General features: G+C 31.6%; 1 protein-coding gene across 1 annotated transcript in view; it reads right to left on the bottom strand.

Moving 5' to 3' along the window:
* The window catches only part of Cdc27 (cell division cycle protein 27), a 113,814-nt gene that overhangs the window by 5,528 nt on the left and 88,404 nt on the right, over positions 1-19,882 (bottom strand). The window contains exons 12-15 of the mRNA XM_076457093.1: positions 19,716-19,868; positions 13,045-13,253; positions 8,360-8,477; positions 5,668-5,871 (exon numbers count right to left, since the gene is read on the bottom strand). Of these exons, the coding sequence (XP_076313208.1) occupies positions 5,668-5,871; positions 8,360-8,477; positions 13,045-13,253; positions 19,716-19,868 (684 nt within the window). The remainder of the gene's footprint in view (positions 1-5,667; positions 5,872-8,359; positions 8,478-13,044; positions 13,254-19,715; positions 19,869-19,882) is intronic.

Below are 19,882 nucleotides of genomic sequence, written 5' to 3'. Positions count from 1 at the left end.
ACTGTAATGCTTCTTCATTTTGTAACTTTTTCGTGATGCCATTTTGGATCAAAAGTAAAACAATTTGTAAGTAGGTCAAATCCATGTATGGTGCTGACATCTAGCGTTGAAGTTATGTATTATTGAGAACGAATTAACTCATCCGTGGCACTGTGTTACCGATTGGCTTGAACGAGTTATCTTGTCTACGGCACTGAACAGGTTAAAGCAAAAGCACACTACACAAAGCTGTAGACCTTAAATTTCTGTGTAATGACTCCCTGGTATGTCAACCTCCAAGTCTTCAAATGTTTGCATCAATATCATGGTTCAAGGATGCCAAAAACTAAAATTCTTAAAAGTATTTGTGACTGTTGTAAAACAGAATGTCACCAGAAGTGATCAAGAAGTTCTGCAACCTTACTGTATAACCTTTATAAATCTCAAATGAAGAAGTGTTGGAAAACATTTTCTGCATTATCTTGCTAAATTGTTTTCCAGTTAAACTACCCATCACATCTGGTAAGTAAGGTGACTGTAAAAATTGTCTCTGACTGTTCTACACAATTGAGGCCTGTACAAAAATTAACCAGTTCATTCCTGTAATACTCTTCAAAAAATAAAAAAGTGAGAACACAGGCATAGTGGGGATGAACATAAAAGTTTATTTAAACTGAATCAAGTCCAAATACCCAGTGTAAGGCCCAACAATAATTTAAGTATTAGTACATTTATTTTAGAAGACACTACTACAGCATAAATTAGATGTTATGTTCAGTTGTTGTGCAGTTTGTATTGAAGTAACACTGGAGAGATAGGTTAGATTATTCAGGTAGATATAATTATTATTTCAAGATGTATATAATCATTCTTAAAAATCTGTTTTATGTTATAAGCCTATGTTGTGACTGCTGAAGACACTACCAAACCACAAAGGTAGTTGAGTACTAGGTGACAATCACTGATCATTTGTAGAAAGTAGTTGCCTCCCAGGAATTAAAGAGTCCCTTTACTGATATTACCAGTGGCCTTTTGGCTGTATATTATCCTACTCTTTCCTAGTTACACCGTATGACACTTTGTTTTCAAGTAGTCTCATTTCTTTTGTTTGCCACTTCCACCTTTCTAATGCAGAGGAGATCAATATCCTGTCAGTAGTTGTGCTGGATTTGATAAAGGGCTTCTCCTGTAAATTTGTTAGTATCCTCATTTACCTTTGCTTGCGTCATAAATCCAGATGATGGATCTACAGTGCACTTACTTTGTTTTCTGCCATCCATTTTAGAAGCAACCACACTGAATTTTACACAGTATCATCTTTAAGTCATAAATACTATGTAGTGGCACTATATATTTGTGATTTGTTGCTTTCAGCTATTTATTTAAAATTGGCAGTAATTTAGTTTAAAGGAAGAGAATGTAATCAGGAAAAATGTGGACTCTTCCCAATTTGGGTGTTAGGAACAATTGTTCCCCCTTATCCCTGCACATCTTATTTTTTTACTATAACAGAAATAGTTTTAAAATAAGGTGTGTGTTTTACTTGGATGGATAGGGAACGATGAAAGGAAATTTGTAACAGACATCAGTGAAAGCCTGTAGTTCCTAGATGTCATCAAAATTGTCTGGCAATGTTATGGTGTTTTGTTTTTCCTCATCTAGGATGGAAGTTATCACAGACAGGTGACCAAAGCATCTAGTCCATCAAATATTCTCCACCTTGACTGATTCTTTAGTCAGGTTTATTGAGACAGAATTATAGATTTGTCATTTAATGTACCAAATAGCTAAATTAATAATGCCCAGGCAAACATCCTTTTTCAATAGGGGAGGGTACAGGTCCAATCTCTTGATGTACAATGAAATGACAGATGAATAATCAGTCTCTACATTTTCTGTCTAGATTTATTTCCACGTATCTCAGCAGTGTCACTTATTTACTCCACATAGGGAAATCTGAGATCTGCTGGTGACAAATTACTTCAGTAGTGGCTGTATACTGTTGTGCCTTTTAGGTGATCTGCTTAGTTGGTGTCTGTAAGGTTGCTGTGGAGCTACGATATTCCATTTTAAAAGAAATTAAAAATGGAATGCTTGGTCTTTATGCTAGAAAGCCACAGTAGAGAGTTCTTGTAAGAGCTGTTAGTGTGCTGCAATATTACTGAGGATTGTGAAGTGTAATAGGGCTTTGATGACAATGGGTAAAGTATGTCCTGTGTAGACCTCATGAACTAGATTAATTTAATAATCAATTGACTGCTGGGCTTGTTACCTCAACCTACTGTTTATTATTGTGTGACTTAGATAGTTGGAATAATATATAACAGTGATAAATATTTTTATTTGTTTGTTTGTTGTTAAGTACCGAGCAATACAATGAACTATTTGTGCTGTGCTCACCCCAGGTACCAAAATTCAGCTTTTACCATTATGAGCCTTCAAACTTCACAGTTATAATGAGAAATATTAAAGTAAGCTGAAAAACCTTAATCAGAATTAAAGATGAGATATCTAAATAGCAACATTTTGATTAATCAATTATTTTTATTATATGTTATACCAATCAAAGTAATGGTTACAGGTAATAAATTATGTTGATTGAGTTAATTATCCAACTCTATTATTATCACAGCCAGTTTTAAAGAGGTGTTTTGTATCTTTTCAGTCTTATCTAATTTACCTATATACTGCTCATATTGGTTATCATTACTGCACAACCCAGGATGAAGAAAATAATACATCTAAAGGTGTTCTGATCAGTTTTAAAATTTTCACACACACTAGCTACAAATTCTGCAATACTAATCCAGGTTTCTCTTCAACTGTAATATCCACCTAATAGTAGAAGAGATTCAATTTGATAAGTAATTCTTATAGCTACAACCTTCCCTGGGTACTTGCCAAGGTGTTTTGTAGAACAGTGATTCAAAGACTTTTAAAATGAGAGCAGTCTTTCATAGGTTTGGATAAGAATTTTATAAAAGCACCAGTATATATGTCAGAGATGCTACTTGCAACTTAGCTCTTTTTGATACTTTAACACTAATTTAACCAGGTTGGATTCTGTAAGCTTCATAAACTTGGTGATTCCCACACCAACTGTAACTCTAAGATCTTTAGATGTATTTATGACTCTGTGCATCTTTTGAAATCAAAAGATTATTTCTATTCTGCAAGTAATTATAACTGAGTCCTCTTCAGCACACCACCATGGTTACATTGGTTAATAAATGTGCACATGAAAGCTTTGAGATGCTGCCACCCTCACTTGAAGTGAAACATTTGAAGAAGCCTTTATATTGCAATTCTATGTTAACAGCTCAGTGTATTGTGATTTGTCCTTAACCTGTTGACTGCCAAGTATTTCTGCTGCTACGGCAACTCCGAACCAAGTTCAAAATGCAACTCTAATGCTTCTTCATTTGGCAACTTTTTTCGTGACGCCATCTTGGATCAAAAGTAAAACAATTTGTAAGTGGGTCAAATGCATGTATGGTGCTGACATCTAGCGTTGAAGTTAGGTAGTATTGAGAACAAATTAACTCGTCCATGACACTATGTTACTGATTGGCTTGGACAAGTTATCTTGTGAATGGCACTGAACAGATTAATCCTTAGGTACTAGAATAACCCACTGGGTTTTAAACATTCAAAATGAAAATAATTAAATTATATTGTACAAATGTAGTACACAAGTCCTAACTGGTATCTACTTTAGTGAAAATACACAATTCAATGATTTAGTATTTCCATATTTTTTAGGATGTGAAATTTCAAAATGTTCTTGAAAAATACGGTTTTGAAAGAACAACAAAAATACTTTTATTATTAGAGTTCTTGTTTTATTTTTTAAATTGTTAATAAAGTTTAATTTCATATATCAAATGAGTTTAACCTTGCCTTTTAAAATGGTAATACCATTACCTTTGTCAGGTTTCATAGTGATATTTTACTAACAACACATCAATTTAATGAGATATATTAAAAAATTTGTTTTTAATACAGAAAGTTATTGTATTTATATGTGCCGTTTGAATGTGATAAAATAAATAATATATTTAAAAAAAATATTTGTACACTCTGAAAATATACTGCCTTAACTAACTGTATTCATTAAACTTAAGTGTTCTTACCTGATGTCATAAAAGTATATTCCTACAACTTTCAAAAGGACATAACACAGTAACATTATTAGGAATGAAAAGAACATCATCAGAAGCTACAAAGAAAACAACTTCCAGGCCTCTAATTAGTTAAAAATATGTCTAGACTTTGTTTTCAACAACCATACCACCATTTAAAAAAAGCACAACCTATATTCACATTGCATAATTTAAACTACAGTTCATTAAAACTTTGTAATTCTCTGATTGAGATCATGCTGCTTGTTTAATTTAGCTGAGATTACTTTGTCTTGAAACTTATTTTTTGAGAGGTGAATAACACTATAATTTCTGCAATGTAGTTCAAAAATATCCTGCTACTTTTATAAAATTAGATGGGTAACAAAGTACTTTAAGGATTTTCAAAGTTTAAAAAATATAGCCTTAAATAATCTGATCAATTTAATGTACCAGTAACATCATGTGATGCAATTTTTAATACCAATCAGAATCTGCATTAGTGTGTTTTAGGCCCAAATAGTATTATTATTATTATTATGATGGCTATAAGTTCTATCCCCATTTTAAAGCTAAGAAGAATTCAAAGTTCTTAAGATCTCCATGGGTGGTATCATAAATGCAAGTTCAACCAATAAATTCATAACTGAACAAACATAAAACATAGAAAGTTAAATGGTAACCCAATCAAGAATGTGAAAATTTGATAGGGAGAAAGAAACAGAAACATATAAGAAATAGGAAAAACAACAACAGCTAGAAGAGTGACATTTGCAGTTCAGATATCAAGAGATACATTATACAGTTTAAAGAATTTATCTAATTTTTATTTAATAAACAGATTAGATATGCAATAGATATATATAATGTTAAATATGAATTATAAAATATCTTTGAGAACCTAATTGCTGAAATAGGATTAAAACTTTATTTTTTTTTATTATACTAGAAAGATGAGTTGTGAGTAACCATTAGTTCAGAAAATGTTAAGAATACAACAAAGCACACTTTAAGTAATAGTTGTTGACTTAAACTAATAACTACTTTAAAAGTGAGATAATTTGTTAAACCCTCACTGATTTTGGTTTAGTACATTTCTATCATCCATTTACTATAAGTATTGTTCATAAAGTATTTGTCAGTGAAAGGCCAAAAATATGTTTCTGAAAATAACAATGGTGAATCTAATTTTGACTTGTCATGTACAGTTCTTCATAGAGTGACAGGTTATAACATTTCTAATGTGGGTTGAAACATTTTCATGAAGGAAACCAAGAGTAAACAAAGGTATGTCTATATAATTAATACTTGAAACTGTTAGTACTTGTTGAAAATGTATAATTATGGAATTACAAAAAGAAAGACAACTGTATGATTCACAAATATTTGATTTATTATGACCATGGTTTTGTCAAGCCTGATTATATGTTAACTGGTGAAACCATGCTAGTAAATGAAATAATTGTGAAACATACAACACTGTTTTTATCACTTCCACAGAGATTTATCTCATTACTACCTTTTGTTAAACCTGTTATTCTTTCACTAAATATTTTCAAAAACATACCTTTCCTATAAGAAAATATACAAGAGATTCCTTTGGAACCAGCTGTTTTAATTCCTCTAGTTCACTCAATGCCTCTTGATGACGATCAAGTGAAAAATAGATAGATGCCCTATGAAACTTGCACAGTGGATTTTTGGGATCCATGGTTACAGCTTTGTTCAAAGTGGCTAAAGATGAATCCATTTTTTTCAAAGCATGTTGAACCTACACAAAAAATATAGGGAAGTAAAATATATTAACAAGGTTATAATTTTTATGAAACCAAAAGTGATGACACTTAAGAATTGTGAAATATATTCTTGGACATACAGAAATGTAAAAGTTTTGAATTTAAGTAAAAGACAGAACAAAACAGATTATACAACTCTTTATAAATCTAAATAAATTGTAAAAAGTCCAATAAAACTTTCTCCATACCTGTTCAGATGGCTTAATAAAATTTTATTTCCAGTTGGACAGGAAAGTTTACACATACAATACAAAATAATAATAATGGCATTTATTTCAAGTACAAAAATTGTGACTAAAATATACATAGTATAGCATATTGGAAGATCTGCAAGCAGCTTTAAAAAAAGTTTTTAGTTAAAAAGAGAAGATGGTTACCATGAAACGAATTTACTGGATGGTGAAAGAAGTTGAATCACTATATGTTGATTACCCATATGCCTCATAGTTATCAATTATCACATGTGATTTAGATCATTGAAATCACAGCAAATAGTTTGTTGTTAAGCACAAAGCTACATGAATTGGTTATCTGTGATGTATCCACTACATGTATTGAAAACTATTTTTAGAATGATAGGTCTTCAGATTTACTGCTGAGACATTAGGGGGTATAAGTGACTTCATCTGTAGTGAGTTAAAAAATAAGAAAACATAAAAAGTTATTTTTTTTATAGAATGACTGCAGGTTGTAACAAGTAATTAAAATACTCCATCTTAGACATTTTTAGGACTCTATCTTTTCAAAGATGCTTTCATTCAATTTTATTGTTTTACTGCTCTATGAACTGTGTTCAACTATTAAATTAGTGTAACAAGCCAATACCTCATCTGGCAAGAAGCATACCTCATGTTATGGTTCTCACACACACACACACACACACACACACACACACACACACACACACACACACACACAAAAAGAGCAGTTCATATGCATAGCTCATGGAAAATATTTTTATTACAGTTTTAGTATCTAACTTAACAAGTTTCTAATTTGTTTAATATTGTTACTTTTATAACAATAAATAAAAAACAAACACAAACACTACAAATTCAGTACATAAATGTCAGTTCTTGTATTTGTTTGTTTGTTTGTTTTTTGAATTTTGCACAAAGCTACTCGAGGGCTATCTGTGCTAGTCGTCCCTAATTTAGCAGTGTAAGACTAGAGGGAAGGTAGCTAGTCATCACCATCAACTCTTGGGCTACTCTTTTAACAAAGAATAGTGGGATTGACCATCACATTATCACGCCCCCATGGCTGAAAGGGCGAGCATGTTTGGCGCGATGGGGATGCAAACCTGTGACCCTCAGATTATGAGTCACATGCCTTAACACGCTTGGCCATGCCAGGCCTCTTGTATTCAGTCACCAATGTGTCATTGATCCTGAATCATACTTTATGTTACACTTATTCACAGCATGCAAGTTCTTTTGAAAATTCAAATAATCAACTTGAGTTATAAAATATTAATGTGCAACACAAAAAGTCATAAAAACTATTATAATTTACCTAGCTTTCTCGCTAAGTTAAGTGCACTAAAATTATTCCTTTAACTGGTTGAGGTGATCTTTCCAAAAGCAATAAGAAAATATGGCCAAATAATTACAAATAACACTGTTACCAGAACAATTAATCTTAAATGGAAATCACCAAATTAAGATTTTATCTTTATAAATAATCTGACAGCTAACGTTAGAGAGAATTATGGATATTTTTTTAAACTAAGTACGTGAAATAAGAGTGTGGCATGCAGATTTTACTTTCTGGTTTACATATTAGTAAAGCAAAAGGACTGGAGGCTACAAGTTAATACTGTGTCTCAGCAATATTTATACTGTAAAAGTATAATTTATGACAAGTTCATGAAATGATATAAAAGTACAAAATATCTGAGATGTGTAATTTGGAGTGAAGTAGTGTCATGTGCTACAGAGAAGTGAAAATTGACAACTTATTTAAATATATCCCTTTTAACTTAAAAAATAAAACTTATACAATATTAAAATTTGAATTATAAACCATATTTTGAATGCAGCTCTGTAAAAGACTGTCATATGTTCACTCACAACTCCATCTATGCACACTATAATTAACAATAGTGAGAACAACTGTTTAAATGTACCATGTCTGTAATAAGTTTTCAAATATGTATTTATAATAGAAGCATTAAAATAAAATATGATAGTAAAGGGATTTTCTGGTGATATAAGCTACATTTAAATTATTGTACCTTAATCTGTAAGAAAAAAAACCCCAACAGAACATAGGTTTACTTCCAATTTCCTTAGCTTATTAACATATCCATACAGTGTACTAATATATTAACTCATAGATGATATAAAATACTAGGCCAGTAATAACAATCTCATTTTTATAGAATTGTAAATAAACTGACAATTTTTAAGTTATTTCTTCTTAACTAAATCATAAAAAGGTGAATGAATAAAAGACACGTACTATTCCTATGTGACACATCAAGACTGAACTCTGTGGATGAATAGCAAGAGCCCGAACGAAATGAACTTCAGCAAGTCGAAACTTCTCTTGCTTGTAGTAGATCATTCCAACACCATACCTTAAAAACAACAACAACATTTATAAAATTATAAAATAGCATTCCTAAAAATTTAACAGCAACTAAAGACGTGTGTAATGTTTCAAAGTTCACTTGTATTATTTTGAAACACAAATGCATCAGAAAAAGAAAGGGTTCATTTATTTATTCAATGCATGAATTATGATAATAATAATAAACCCTTTTAAACAATTTCAGTTTAGCAGAATGAGTATTATAACTAAACTTATTCTTCACCAATAAAATATTTAAATTTAAAGTAATGAGTAATGTATGTATTATGATTTGAATCTTAGAATGTTCACAAATATGTTATTAGCTTGGCTGACAAAATATGTAAACAGAAAATATTATTTAACTTTTTATTAATAAAAAAATTATAATTCAATAAAAATAAAAAGCAAATAATCACTTTTCAATTCTTCAAAATGATAAAAATAGTTTTTTATAAATACATTAAAGAATATTAACATTAAAAAACATTTTCATAATAATGTATGTAAAGTCTTAATTAACTGTGATAGTTTCTTCATATTGGGTTGGTTCTGTTAAATTAGTTGCTGAAAATCAGTGTAGTGAAGATTCCCAGTAAGTGTAATAAAAAAAATTAGTTTATTTAGTTCATCCTGAAACATTTGCTATAAGCTACTTATACTGTCTTTTGTCTGCAGTTGCACTTGTAGGCATAATTTCACTAACAATATTCTCACTTTCAACTGAAATGTATCAGTTAATGGTGCTACAACTAACACATGAAATAAATATGATTGTGTAATTTCACAGCTAACTGATCAAGTAAATAAATATATGTGATAATTAATACTTTTCCTAATACCTTACTTTGGGTTTCTACTAAGAGAAAATTCACTCAATGTTTCACTGATTTTTATATTTATAACATATACTTACCTATTCTATATATTTTCAAAGTCTCTTGATTACCAACATTCACAAATATCCTAGGTATCCTAGAACTACTTTTGTAAACTTGATCTTAATGTCATCCCCCCAGCTAACATAAAAGTAAAAATGTTGAAACACAATTTACAAGAATATGACCTATTACCATCTGTAAAAAAAAATGAGTAACTAATGAATTTGGCAGCATTTTCTTATCCTTTTTCTTTTCTTTTTTTTGTAGTAGCATGAGCACACTAAATGATGTGATTCTTAAGTTACTGTGATCAAAACACACACACACTAAATGATACAGTACTGCCTTATAATGTTCTCTCTGATATAATGCTGTGTTGCCTTGGCTATCAAAAAGTTGTAAAAATTTAACATCATTTGCTTCTTATATCATTCTCATGTGACTTCACAGACTACAGCCATTATAATCTATCATAAAATAAAGGGAAAAAGTGGAAACTTCAAAGCTTTGAGATTGAATGTCAGGATTTAAGGTAAGAAAGGAATTTGGAAATGTGACTCGATTATTAAAATAGCAGGAAAGTTTCATCAATATAACATTTTTAAAAAAACAGATTCAATGTCACATGAGCACTTTTCTAGCTACTTGCATTTACAACAGCATATAAAACCATTGGTTACCACTGGACCCAACAGGGATTCCATCTGTCTGGTCATACATGATGTCATTAAAGAGGATATGGTTTAATTTTGTGGAGAGGGCAAGAATGTCCAAGAATTGTTTACACGTGAAACCAATATCCTGCCCAGTGTAAGAAGGAAATCTAGATGTCATGTTGTTAATTGCAGAATGTTTAAAGTGGTGTTAAGCCTGCTAACTTTTGGTACAAATTTAGTTATCCAATTCAAATGCTGATTGTTCTTAAGATGACTTTTAGCCAATCATATTCTTTCTCCTGTAAACCATGTGTCTCAACCAAGTAAGGTAATCAGTCCATTATGTATTCTTATAATTTGTATCACAAAGAGATAACACACATTTTTAAAAATTCAAAATGTCCACACCTACTAGCATGTCATCAGTATCAAGGAAGAGGAAAGCCTATGCATGAATTACAATGCATATGCAAAATGTTCTGCATTATATTTGAAAAGAAGCTCAAAACCAAATGAAAGAGATTAATGTATTATATCTTATGTAAATAAGTGAACACGAATGTACTTTGTTTCTGAAATATCAGAAAGTGTGTATTCATGTTTCATCTTACATTATTGTATCTTATTCAATATTATTGAAGTTCTTTATATATCTGTTTTCTTTGTACAAATAAAGTTATTTTATTTATTCAACTGCTTTAGTAGTCTGTTGAATCTGTACTTGAGAGCATTTTTAACTAGTTGGTTATAACACTATCCATCGATGTTGCTCTCAGGTGCACATTGCTCTTGATGGTACCATTATAATAAGGCTAGTGGCACATTTAGGTAGGGACTAGAGGGGCTCAGCCACAAGGCCCATGGTCTTAATGGTGGCCCATTTATAATTTTATTATTAGGGCCCACACAACCTTAAATCCATTGCTGAATGAGGCAGTACTATACAGTATACAACTACTAGGATAAAAAAGTATAATATTAAATTGAGTATCTCTTGACATTTATGATCTAACAAATTTCTTTTCTTTAATTACAGTTCCACGTACAAAACTTTCATTAGGTATGAATAAACTATTTATTTTTACCATTACCTTTTACATTAAATTTACTAAACTTGTGTGTACCTTATTTTTGCAAGTCTGTATCAAGACACAAACAGGTTATCAGCATACTACATTCTTTTAAGGGTTATCTGCACTATCCATTCCTAATTTTAAACTGTTAAACTAGAGGGAGGGCAGCTAGTCAACAGCATTGACCTCCAATTCTTCGACTACACTAATTAAAGGGTGGGATTTGACTATTGTTTTTATAATAAACTCACAGTCTTAAAGTGCTTTATTATGGAGCAATAGAAAAGAAACCATGGACCCTTGGTTCCAGAGTTCAACACCTTAACATCTGGGCTGTACCAACCCACATAGCTAATAGCACAAAAATAAGTCAACAAAAATGTCGGCAAATATTACCTGTGGTACTTAATCTAGTATTCTAAATTTAATATATTAAGAGGAAATAAACATTTTTTTGAATTGATGTGAAAAAGTACCATAAAACCGAATATGAAGAAACTGATTATAGTAATGTATAAAAAATTACCAAGTGTTTAAGCATTACTATGGCTACATATATTGTGAACATTTAGACAACTGAACATACCATACTGCCTCTCATTTAATGCATTATTCCAAATAAAAGAAAACTGTAAAATAAGAGTAATGAACAGAGTCCCTACTTTTTATAGTATCACATTTTTTGTACCAAATGAAATCTGTTCCACACAGGCTATCCCTTCTTGAAGAGAAAAACTAAATTTCTTCATCTAATGTTTCTGCATTACTGTGATATATATATATATATCATGAGCATTTGAACACATGAACCATCATACTGCATCTCATTTAACATATCATTCTGAACACATGAACCATCATACTGCATCTCATTTAACATATCATTCTGAACACATGAACCATCATACTGCATCTCATTTAACATATCATTCTGAACATATGAACCATCATACTGAATCTCATTTAACATATCATTTGAACACATGAACCATCATACTGCATCTCATTTAACATATCATTCTGAACACATGAACCATCATACTGCATCTCATTTAACATATCATTCTGAACACATGAACCATCATACTGCATCTCATTTAACATATCATTCTGAACACATGAACCATCATACTGCATCTCATTTAACATATCATTCTGAACACATGAACCATCATACTGCATCTCATTTAACATATCATTCTGAACATATGAACCATCATACTGCATCTCATTTAACATATTATTCAAAAAACACAGCTCTATCAAACATACCCAGTAGGAATAATAGTAAAGACAATAAACTACTCAAAACAATTATGTTTTATAGTTTCTTTGAAACTACCATGAATTCAAACTGCTATAACAAGGTAAGGTATTTGTACTCTGTACCTTCTGTTACTGAATACTGTTGAAATCCCTTTTATGTTTAAATGTTCCTGAAAAGCATTTTTTTATTTACAAAAATGAAGTCATCAAAGTTTCAAATTTATGAAAGAAAGCTATTAAAATTGAATAACATTTAGAAAAAACTGCCCACTTAAAAAAAAAGGTCTCGCCAATGCATCTTAAATAAAGGCAAGTAATTTTATACAATGTCACTTATGGGAATAAAGGCCTACATTCTTGTTAGCAATAGTGGGATTGGTTTTTCCATTTCCGAGCACTATTTGAATTACTGTTGATTTGTTGTTTGAGTTCTTATATAGCAAATGAAAAATAAAGTAGTTGTAAAAAAAAATCGACTGATCCATCTACTCTATGTTATGTCATAACTTCAAAAAAACATATGATTTGTTGTAAATGACTCAAAACACTGGCATATTTTTTAGAAAATAAATGAATAGAATGGAAACAACTTTTAATGTTTTTAACTAAAATATGTTTTACTGTTTAAAAATTTAAGATTTCACAAAGATTATCAAAATTCTCTACTGCTCTCGACCTCTTCATTTATTCACACCTACCAAGCGTTATAGTGACGTGGATCGATGCGTATGGCACTCCTAAAGCAAGCCATTGCTCTATCCATTTCTTCCGTCAGAACATGTTCATGTCCCAAAAGTGTGTAGGCATAAGCAAAATCAGGATCTACTTGTGTAGCTCGTTGAAGAAATTTTATAGCTGTTTCATGTTCTTTTTGTAAACTAAAACAGTTACCTGCTGTACACCAAGCCTGTGAAGATTTAGATATGTAAGCAAACCTGATACTTATTCAAGCAGTGGAAACTTACATATACATAAAAATATTTGTTCAAAATAATGAAGAGTAATCCAACTATTCCAAACAGTATTCAAGACATAAAAGAATAACTTTAAAAAACATGACCCCATTCTCACAAAAATATCACACTCTCGTTAAAAATAATCTTTTTGTTAATTAATCAGAAGCTATGTGAAGTTAACCTTCATAATTTTGCTAAAATTGCAAGTTTGAGATTTCCACAAAGTACTGCCTTAATTTGAAAGTTATGTAACATGCAAGTCTATTAAGAAAGAAAATAAGGACAACAAAATAAAAAAAAAAAGGAAAGAGGGTCAAACTGGACATAACATAAAGATTAAAATAGTTTAAACGTGGCCAAGATATGCTAGTCGTTAGATATACATGACTGTTTTAATTTAAATATGGTGCAATTGCTAAATTCAGCTATTTTTAGAAGCAATAGTTCATTGCAGGTTTGTTTACATAATTGTGTACAAATCATGTCAGGTTGTTCCATTATTGTGATTTAGCACTTGCATTATTATGGCATGTTACTAGAACTTTCTAAATTTATCTTATTGTTTTGTTGAAGTTTTTAGTACATCTTAATATTTTGTAGTGTGTAGAAAATTCTAAACCTCATCCAAAGTGTAGTTCATTTAAGTTAATGAGACATGTAGTCAAACAAAACTAGACTGCGTGTTTCTGAGTTGAGCTTTAAAGAGCATACAGTGGCATTTTCTTTCAAAGTAAAATTATCTCAGATTGTATTTAACAACAAAATAGAGAAGAATAATTTTTCTTGTTTTGTTCAGTTAGCTTAGAATAAAAAAAGACAACTCTCCAATGTTCTAGATATAACTGTGGTAACCAACAGTGAAACATAAATGAACTTGTTAACACTTGTATTGTAATAACAGAGCAAAGAATAATAATTTATCTTGTCAATTACGTTCTCAGGTAACTGTAACACTTTGTGTGAACATGGACAATAACAGATGATTATTTAAAGCTCTGGATACAACTGTGGTCATTAACTGTGTAAAGAATATTTGTATATATGTCTGACTTATTTATAATATACATTATTTTAAAACAAGGACAATGTGCTATTTGTTTATTGTTGAAATTCATCACCAAAAAGTCACAAATAACTACTGTAAAGAATCTGGCCCATACACTGATACTGTTGAGTTAGCCAGGATTATACTGTGGTAGTTATTACGAACACACTATATGACTATGTCGGCTGACTTTAAAAAGAAGATAAAGAAAGGCAGGTAATTTGGACTTAAACATGACAATCTGCAAGAGTTTGTTAACAAGAACTATGGAGACAAGAACTGTTTCATGTTCTTTTTCTAAATTAAAACAGTTACCTGTTTAGAGTGAGGAAGAAAAATAAGAACACAAGTTAAAAAAGAAAATGAAAGAAAGGAGAGACTGGAAATAGAATAAGAGCACAAACTGAGACTGCCATGTTCACCCAACAGCAAGATGAAGGACTCAAGACTAACAATGGGTTTGGAGCCAGCTGATGAAAGCTGATCAAAGTTAATGAATAGCAAATGACATGGACACTTTCCTGAAAAGGTACAAAAGATTTGCACAACATAAGAAATAGGACAGAAGTGGCTGAGCAGTCTTTCTCAGCCACTTCTCATAAGAAAAGGCCTACAATTATATGTGGGCATGACACCAGAAGATGCAATGAATTGTGTCATGTTAAAAGTGTTCTTGCTTAAATGTTTTGAGCTCAACAAGGTAGGTTTTTGCTGGAAATTCAAAGAAAGGAAACCTGACACTAGAAAAACTGCATTTTAGTTTTGCCTCATCTACATTGATGACTCGCAAGAAGTCTGAAGGATTGGAAGAGCTACTAATATGTGAAAAGTTCATGATCACATGTTCCACTGGCATGTCACTGTTCCTATAGGAGAAAATACTGAAAGACAAAGATGACATAGTCAAGCTGGCAGAACAGTATATAAAAGGCCATAGAGAGAATTAAACTGACAACTTCAAGAACAACCAGTCAAAGTTGAAACTAGGAATAGCTAACCAGAAGCAGGATATTACCAAAGATGACAATAAGACAACAGACAAAAGGGAGAAGAGATGCTGTGGTTGTTATAAAATGGTGTGCACTGCAAATGAATGTAAGTCTGTCACCAACAGACAACAGAAATCTCAATAATAAAGCAACTGAGCTATCTACAAAGATAGTACTGGCAAGAAACAAGAAAAGAGAGACTGTCATAATACAGACAACTTGTCAGATTCAGATTCACTATGAGAAGGAAATGCTATCATCGTGATTAAACGGTGCATAATTGATGGCCAACTCAAATTACCAAATGGGCCACCAGTGACAGATGTATGTGACAAGCATTAGGAGTGGCCAACAAACTATAACATGTCAGAAGATGAATGCTATATTGAGGAAGAGAAAGTAAAAGCCTTATGAGACATTGGATGCAGCCATTAGAACCAGAATATCTGATGACCAGATGATGGGCAAGGTACATCAGTGTGTGTATGTTAATTAATGAGATTATGACAAAGTTTTTAATAGCAAGAATAAAGGTGCACACTCCATACTACATGAGAAAACTTGAGGTCATGTGTATGAATGAACCTATTTATGACTGGGTAACTGGCAATACAACAGGCAGTAGAAGTTTTGAAGAACCAGAAAGAAAGGAGACTGATGAGGCATCTGCAGTCATCATGAGAGGTCAAGAAAAGAAAAGTAAGCAAGAAATCAAGTTCCTACAAAACTCAAAAGGTTACATTCTAAATATAAATCTATGGAAACTGAAGGAAGCACTCCAGAAACTCCAAATGGGACAATGCCTCAGAAAAATTGGAACACAAGAAAAAAGGAGAAAGAGACTCACAGAATAAAGACACAAAGGAGTTTTGTACCACATATATCATGACAGTTCTACTGGGGAAGTGAAATAAAGTTATAGTACTAACAGAATATTGAACTGAAGTGATGAAGTTGGCTTACATATCAATTGCAGGAAGACACCTAGGAACAAAGATAACAGCAGAGAAAATTACAAGCAACTTCCATTGGATGGAGGTCATTAGATGTGACAAGATACCAATGGGAGAGATGTCTCTTAAAGGAAAGTCATTCAGCAGAATAGCTGCAGACTTTGATCACACCACTAGCACCTTTATCTAGCAAGGGCAACTGGTTCATGCTGACAGTTGTAATCAAATATGAAATATGATAAAATGCTACAGCACTGTTGGAAATAGAGACAGTGAGAGCAGCAGAAGTTCTCCTGGAAGTGTTCTGCAGAGTAGGCTTTCCAAAAGAAGTCTTGAGTGACAAAATGACTCAATTTACCTCAGAACTGATGTAAAAGGTGTGCAGATTCATCAGTACTAGGCAGCTCTTTACCACCCCAAGTAATCCAGATTTAATGGACTTTGTGAGAGAGTCAATGAAGCCTTAAAGAAAATGCTAAAGATGTCTCAGGAGAGACCAGTGACGAGGACAGACACCTGCAAGCAGTATTATTTGCTTACTGATGAGTTCTAGAAGTAAGTAAAGAATTTTTACCCATTGAGTTACTTTATGGATGAACAGTACAAGGTATGATGCTGATTCTGAAAAATCTGTGGGCAGGATAAGAAGAGCCAGAAGTGAGGAACACATGTCAGTATGTATAAGACCTCAAACACCAACTGAAAAGATCTGTAAAGTATCTCAAGAAAGTTTGCATGCAGCTCAAGGCACTCAAATGCACATCTACGACAATGAGAGCAAGAATTGGCATTTCAAGTTCAGAAAGAAGATAATGGTTCTGCTACCCACAGACAACAGACTCGTTTTGCAGTGCAGTGATAAAGATATTTCGAAGAGTAGTAAATGGTCAAGACAATGGACGATAGGATGGAAGTAGACAGGAAGACTAACAGTTTTCATGCCAACCTGTTGAAAAGGTACTCTGAGAGGGAAGAAGACCTAAGGACAGATTGACACAGATTGAGGCTCAGATAGACAATGAAGATCTGATTGTCATAAATGCAGAACCAAAATATAGTGTTTCTGTCATTGAAGATGCAAACCTATTACACTTAAAGCTACAGGGTGAACATTAAACATACAAAGACATCAACGTCGATGAAGAAGCGAATGACCAACAAATTGCAAACACCTACTGTAACGAATCAGGCCCATACATATGTGTAAAATAGAGATAACCATTCAACTAAATGAGAAAAGGAATGGCCAGATGCTATTTTACAAAACATGTTAAATGTATTCTGCCTAAATATTTTCGTTTTGTATATTTCACTAAAGACGTGTTTTCTTTCTACGAATAAGAAAATTTGGCATAAATGGTAATCATTTTACTACTGAAGAAAAAAGGTCCATCTTTTGAAATCACTTGGGTTATAGGGTTTTTATATAATTTTATTTTAAGTAATTCATGAGCACATGCCTATGAGAAGTAACTTACAATATAAGTACAAATATGAAAAATACAAAAATTTTGTGTGTAAAGAGTACTACTAGATATTAGGTGATAGCATGTGATGGTTAGAAATGACTATTTTTGTTTTGTTTCACTAAACCTCTCGTTTAAAGTTTGAAATAAAATTTTAAAGCTTTTTTAATGTTGAATGTGAATTAACAATATGTAAAAATAAAAGTATTTATAAGTTACAAGTAGTGTGATTATTCATGTATAAATGTATAAGAATCCCACCAACTGTGCACAATATAATGTAATTGTAAATAATTAGTGTTGGAAAAGGTATTGATAACAAACAAGCTCAACCTCTTACAGCTGATAGAAGTTTTGGAATCTATCTAGGGTGAAAACTGATACGTTGTCTCTTTTCTCAACAGGAGATTATTACAATAATAAATATAACAAATATGTAAAAATACAACCTCAATAATTACATAATAAACTCTTAAAGTAATACTTTTAAAATGTTTTAAAATCTTATAGTAGTATTCTTTGTTCATTTTTAGATAAGCTAAAAATCAAAACAGATTTCAGATTTCAAACATTGTAAGTCCACAGACATACTGCTGAAACATTTGGGAGCATATCAGTATGAATTCTTATAACACACTCTATAATTCAAAACAGATTTCTATTAAAAACCAATATACTGTTGCATAATAATGTGGGTAATCACTCTTTGCTTGTGTGGCTGACAGGTGTCACTGTTTGATATAAGGTTAGATCTAAGCCTAGAATGTGTAGAAATTACATGCCACACACCCCAAAAAAGACAAAGTATTACACTACATAAATACACCATACGTTTCAAGTAATTATTATAAGTAACTGAATATGAAATTATTTCATAAACTTGTTAATGAGTGGCTGAGTTTTATTTATTTAAAGTTAATGGTCAGTGGTCACACAGTAAGGGTGGTTTAGAAATAACCCGAGTCATGTAGGGGAAATGGTTGGTACTAGAAATGAACTTATAGAATACATTTTCTGAAATTTAGTAATGTCTCTATTTTTGTGCTGAAACTTCTATAAGGTCAGTTGTTATTATCTTTCTCACCACAATTCAAACTGACTGTAGTTTACCTAAGGATTGCTGCTGTTTTATTATACAACCCTAGTTACTGTAGTTCATCGAGAGAAGTGAACTCTAAAAATTTAAAGACAGAAGATAAATACTTGTATATATATAAGATGACAAAGAAAAAAGGAGGTAAATAAAGAATCTTTAATATTTATTTCCTAGACCCAAATGTAAATGGAGATTTATAATGGGTCCCAATTAATATAACTGGTGTTGTAGTTGAATTCAGCCATGAGAGGTAATTAAGAAACATCAAGATGCTTTATGTCAACTTGATGTTTCTTAATAGTGTAATTTATAGTTCTTCTAATTTCTCTGATACATGAGTATCATTGGAACAGCCAATCTCCAAGGTAATAATAGCTGTGATTGTTGTAAAACAATGAATAAAATTACTTCCTCTGAAAAACAATTTCTAGCCCTTAGCTTCTTTTTAACCAGATTCAAAAGATACTTTTAAACACTTTAATAAAACAATAATGAATTTTTTAAAAAATCTGAAAACACAATATAAATATTTTCAAACAGCACTGATACAGAAGTTAACATATTACACAATTAGACCTTGAAATAATGTGAAGTAGGAAAGTAATCAATTGAAAATGTTTCTAGTCCTGAATGATGTAAAAACAACAACATTGTTTTGAAAACAAGGACACATCTTAAGCTTGAGATGCTATAGTAATTTCACTGATGGACATCACTTCATAAAGGTCTTAGATAATAATTTATCTTGTGATAAATAAAATTAATAATACTGAAACAGGTAGTGTACAAACACAATTATAAAATGTAGTATGCATGCTCATTCTTAAATGTTTTGCTATGTATTAGGAAGCAAGTTTCATATACCTCTGGGGATTCCCTATTAATGTCAATTAGTTCCTGAGCAAGAGCAGACAGTGATACTTCTTGCTGCAAATGCCACAGGGCTGTACTGAAGTATTCCATTCCTTGAAGTTGATGAGATTCAAGCCTTCGAACTTCCTGGAACATCTTTACTGCCTGCAAGTTCAGTG

This window comes from Tachypleus tridentatus, chromosome 9 (assembly GCF_004210375.1).
Source record: "Tachypleus tridentatus isolate NWPU-2018 chromosome 9, ASM421037v1, whole genome shotgun sequence".
Taxonomy (NCBI): Eukaryota; Metazoa; Arthropoda; class Merostomata; order Xiphosura; family Limulidae; genus Tachypleus; species Tachypleus tridentatus.
Note: the sequence above shows the minus strand (reverse complement) of the source record. Positions and strands in the feature narration are given on the sequence as shown.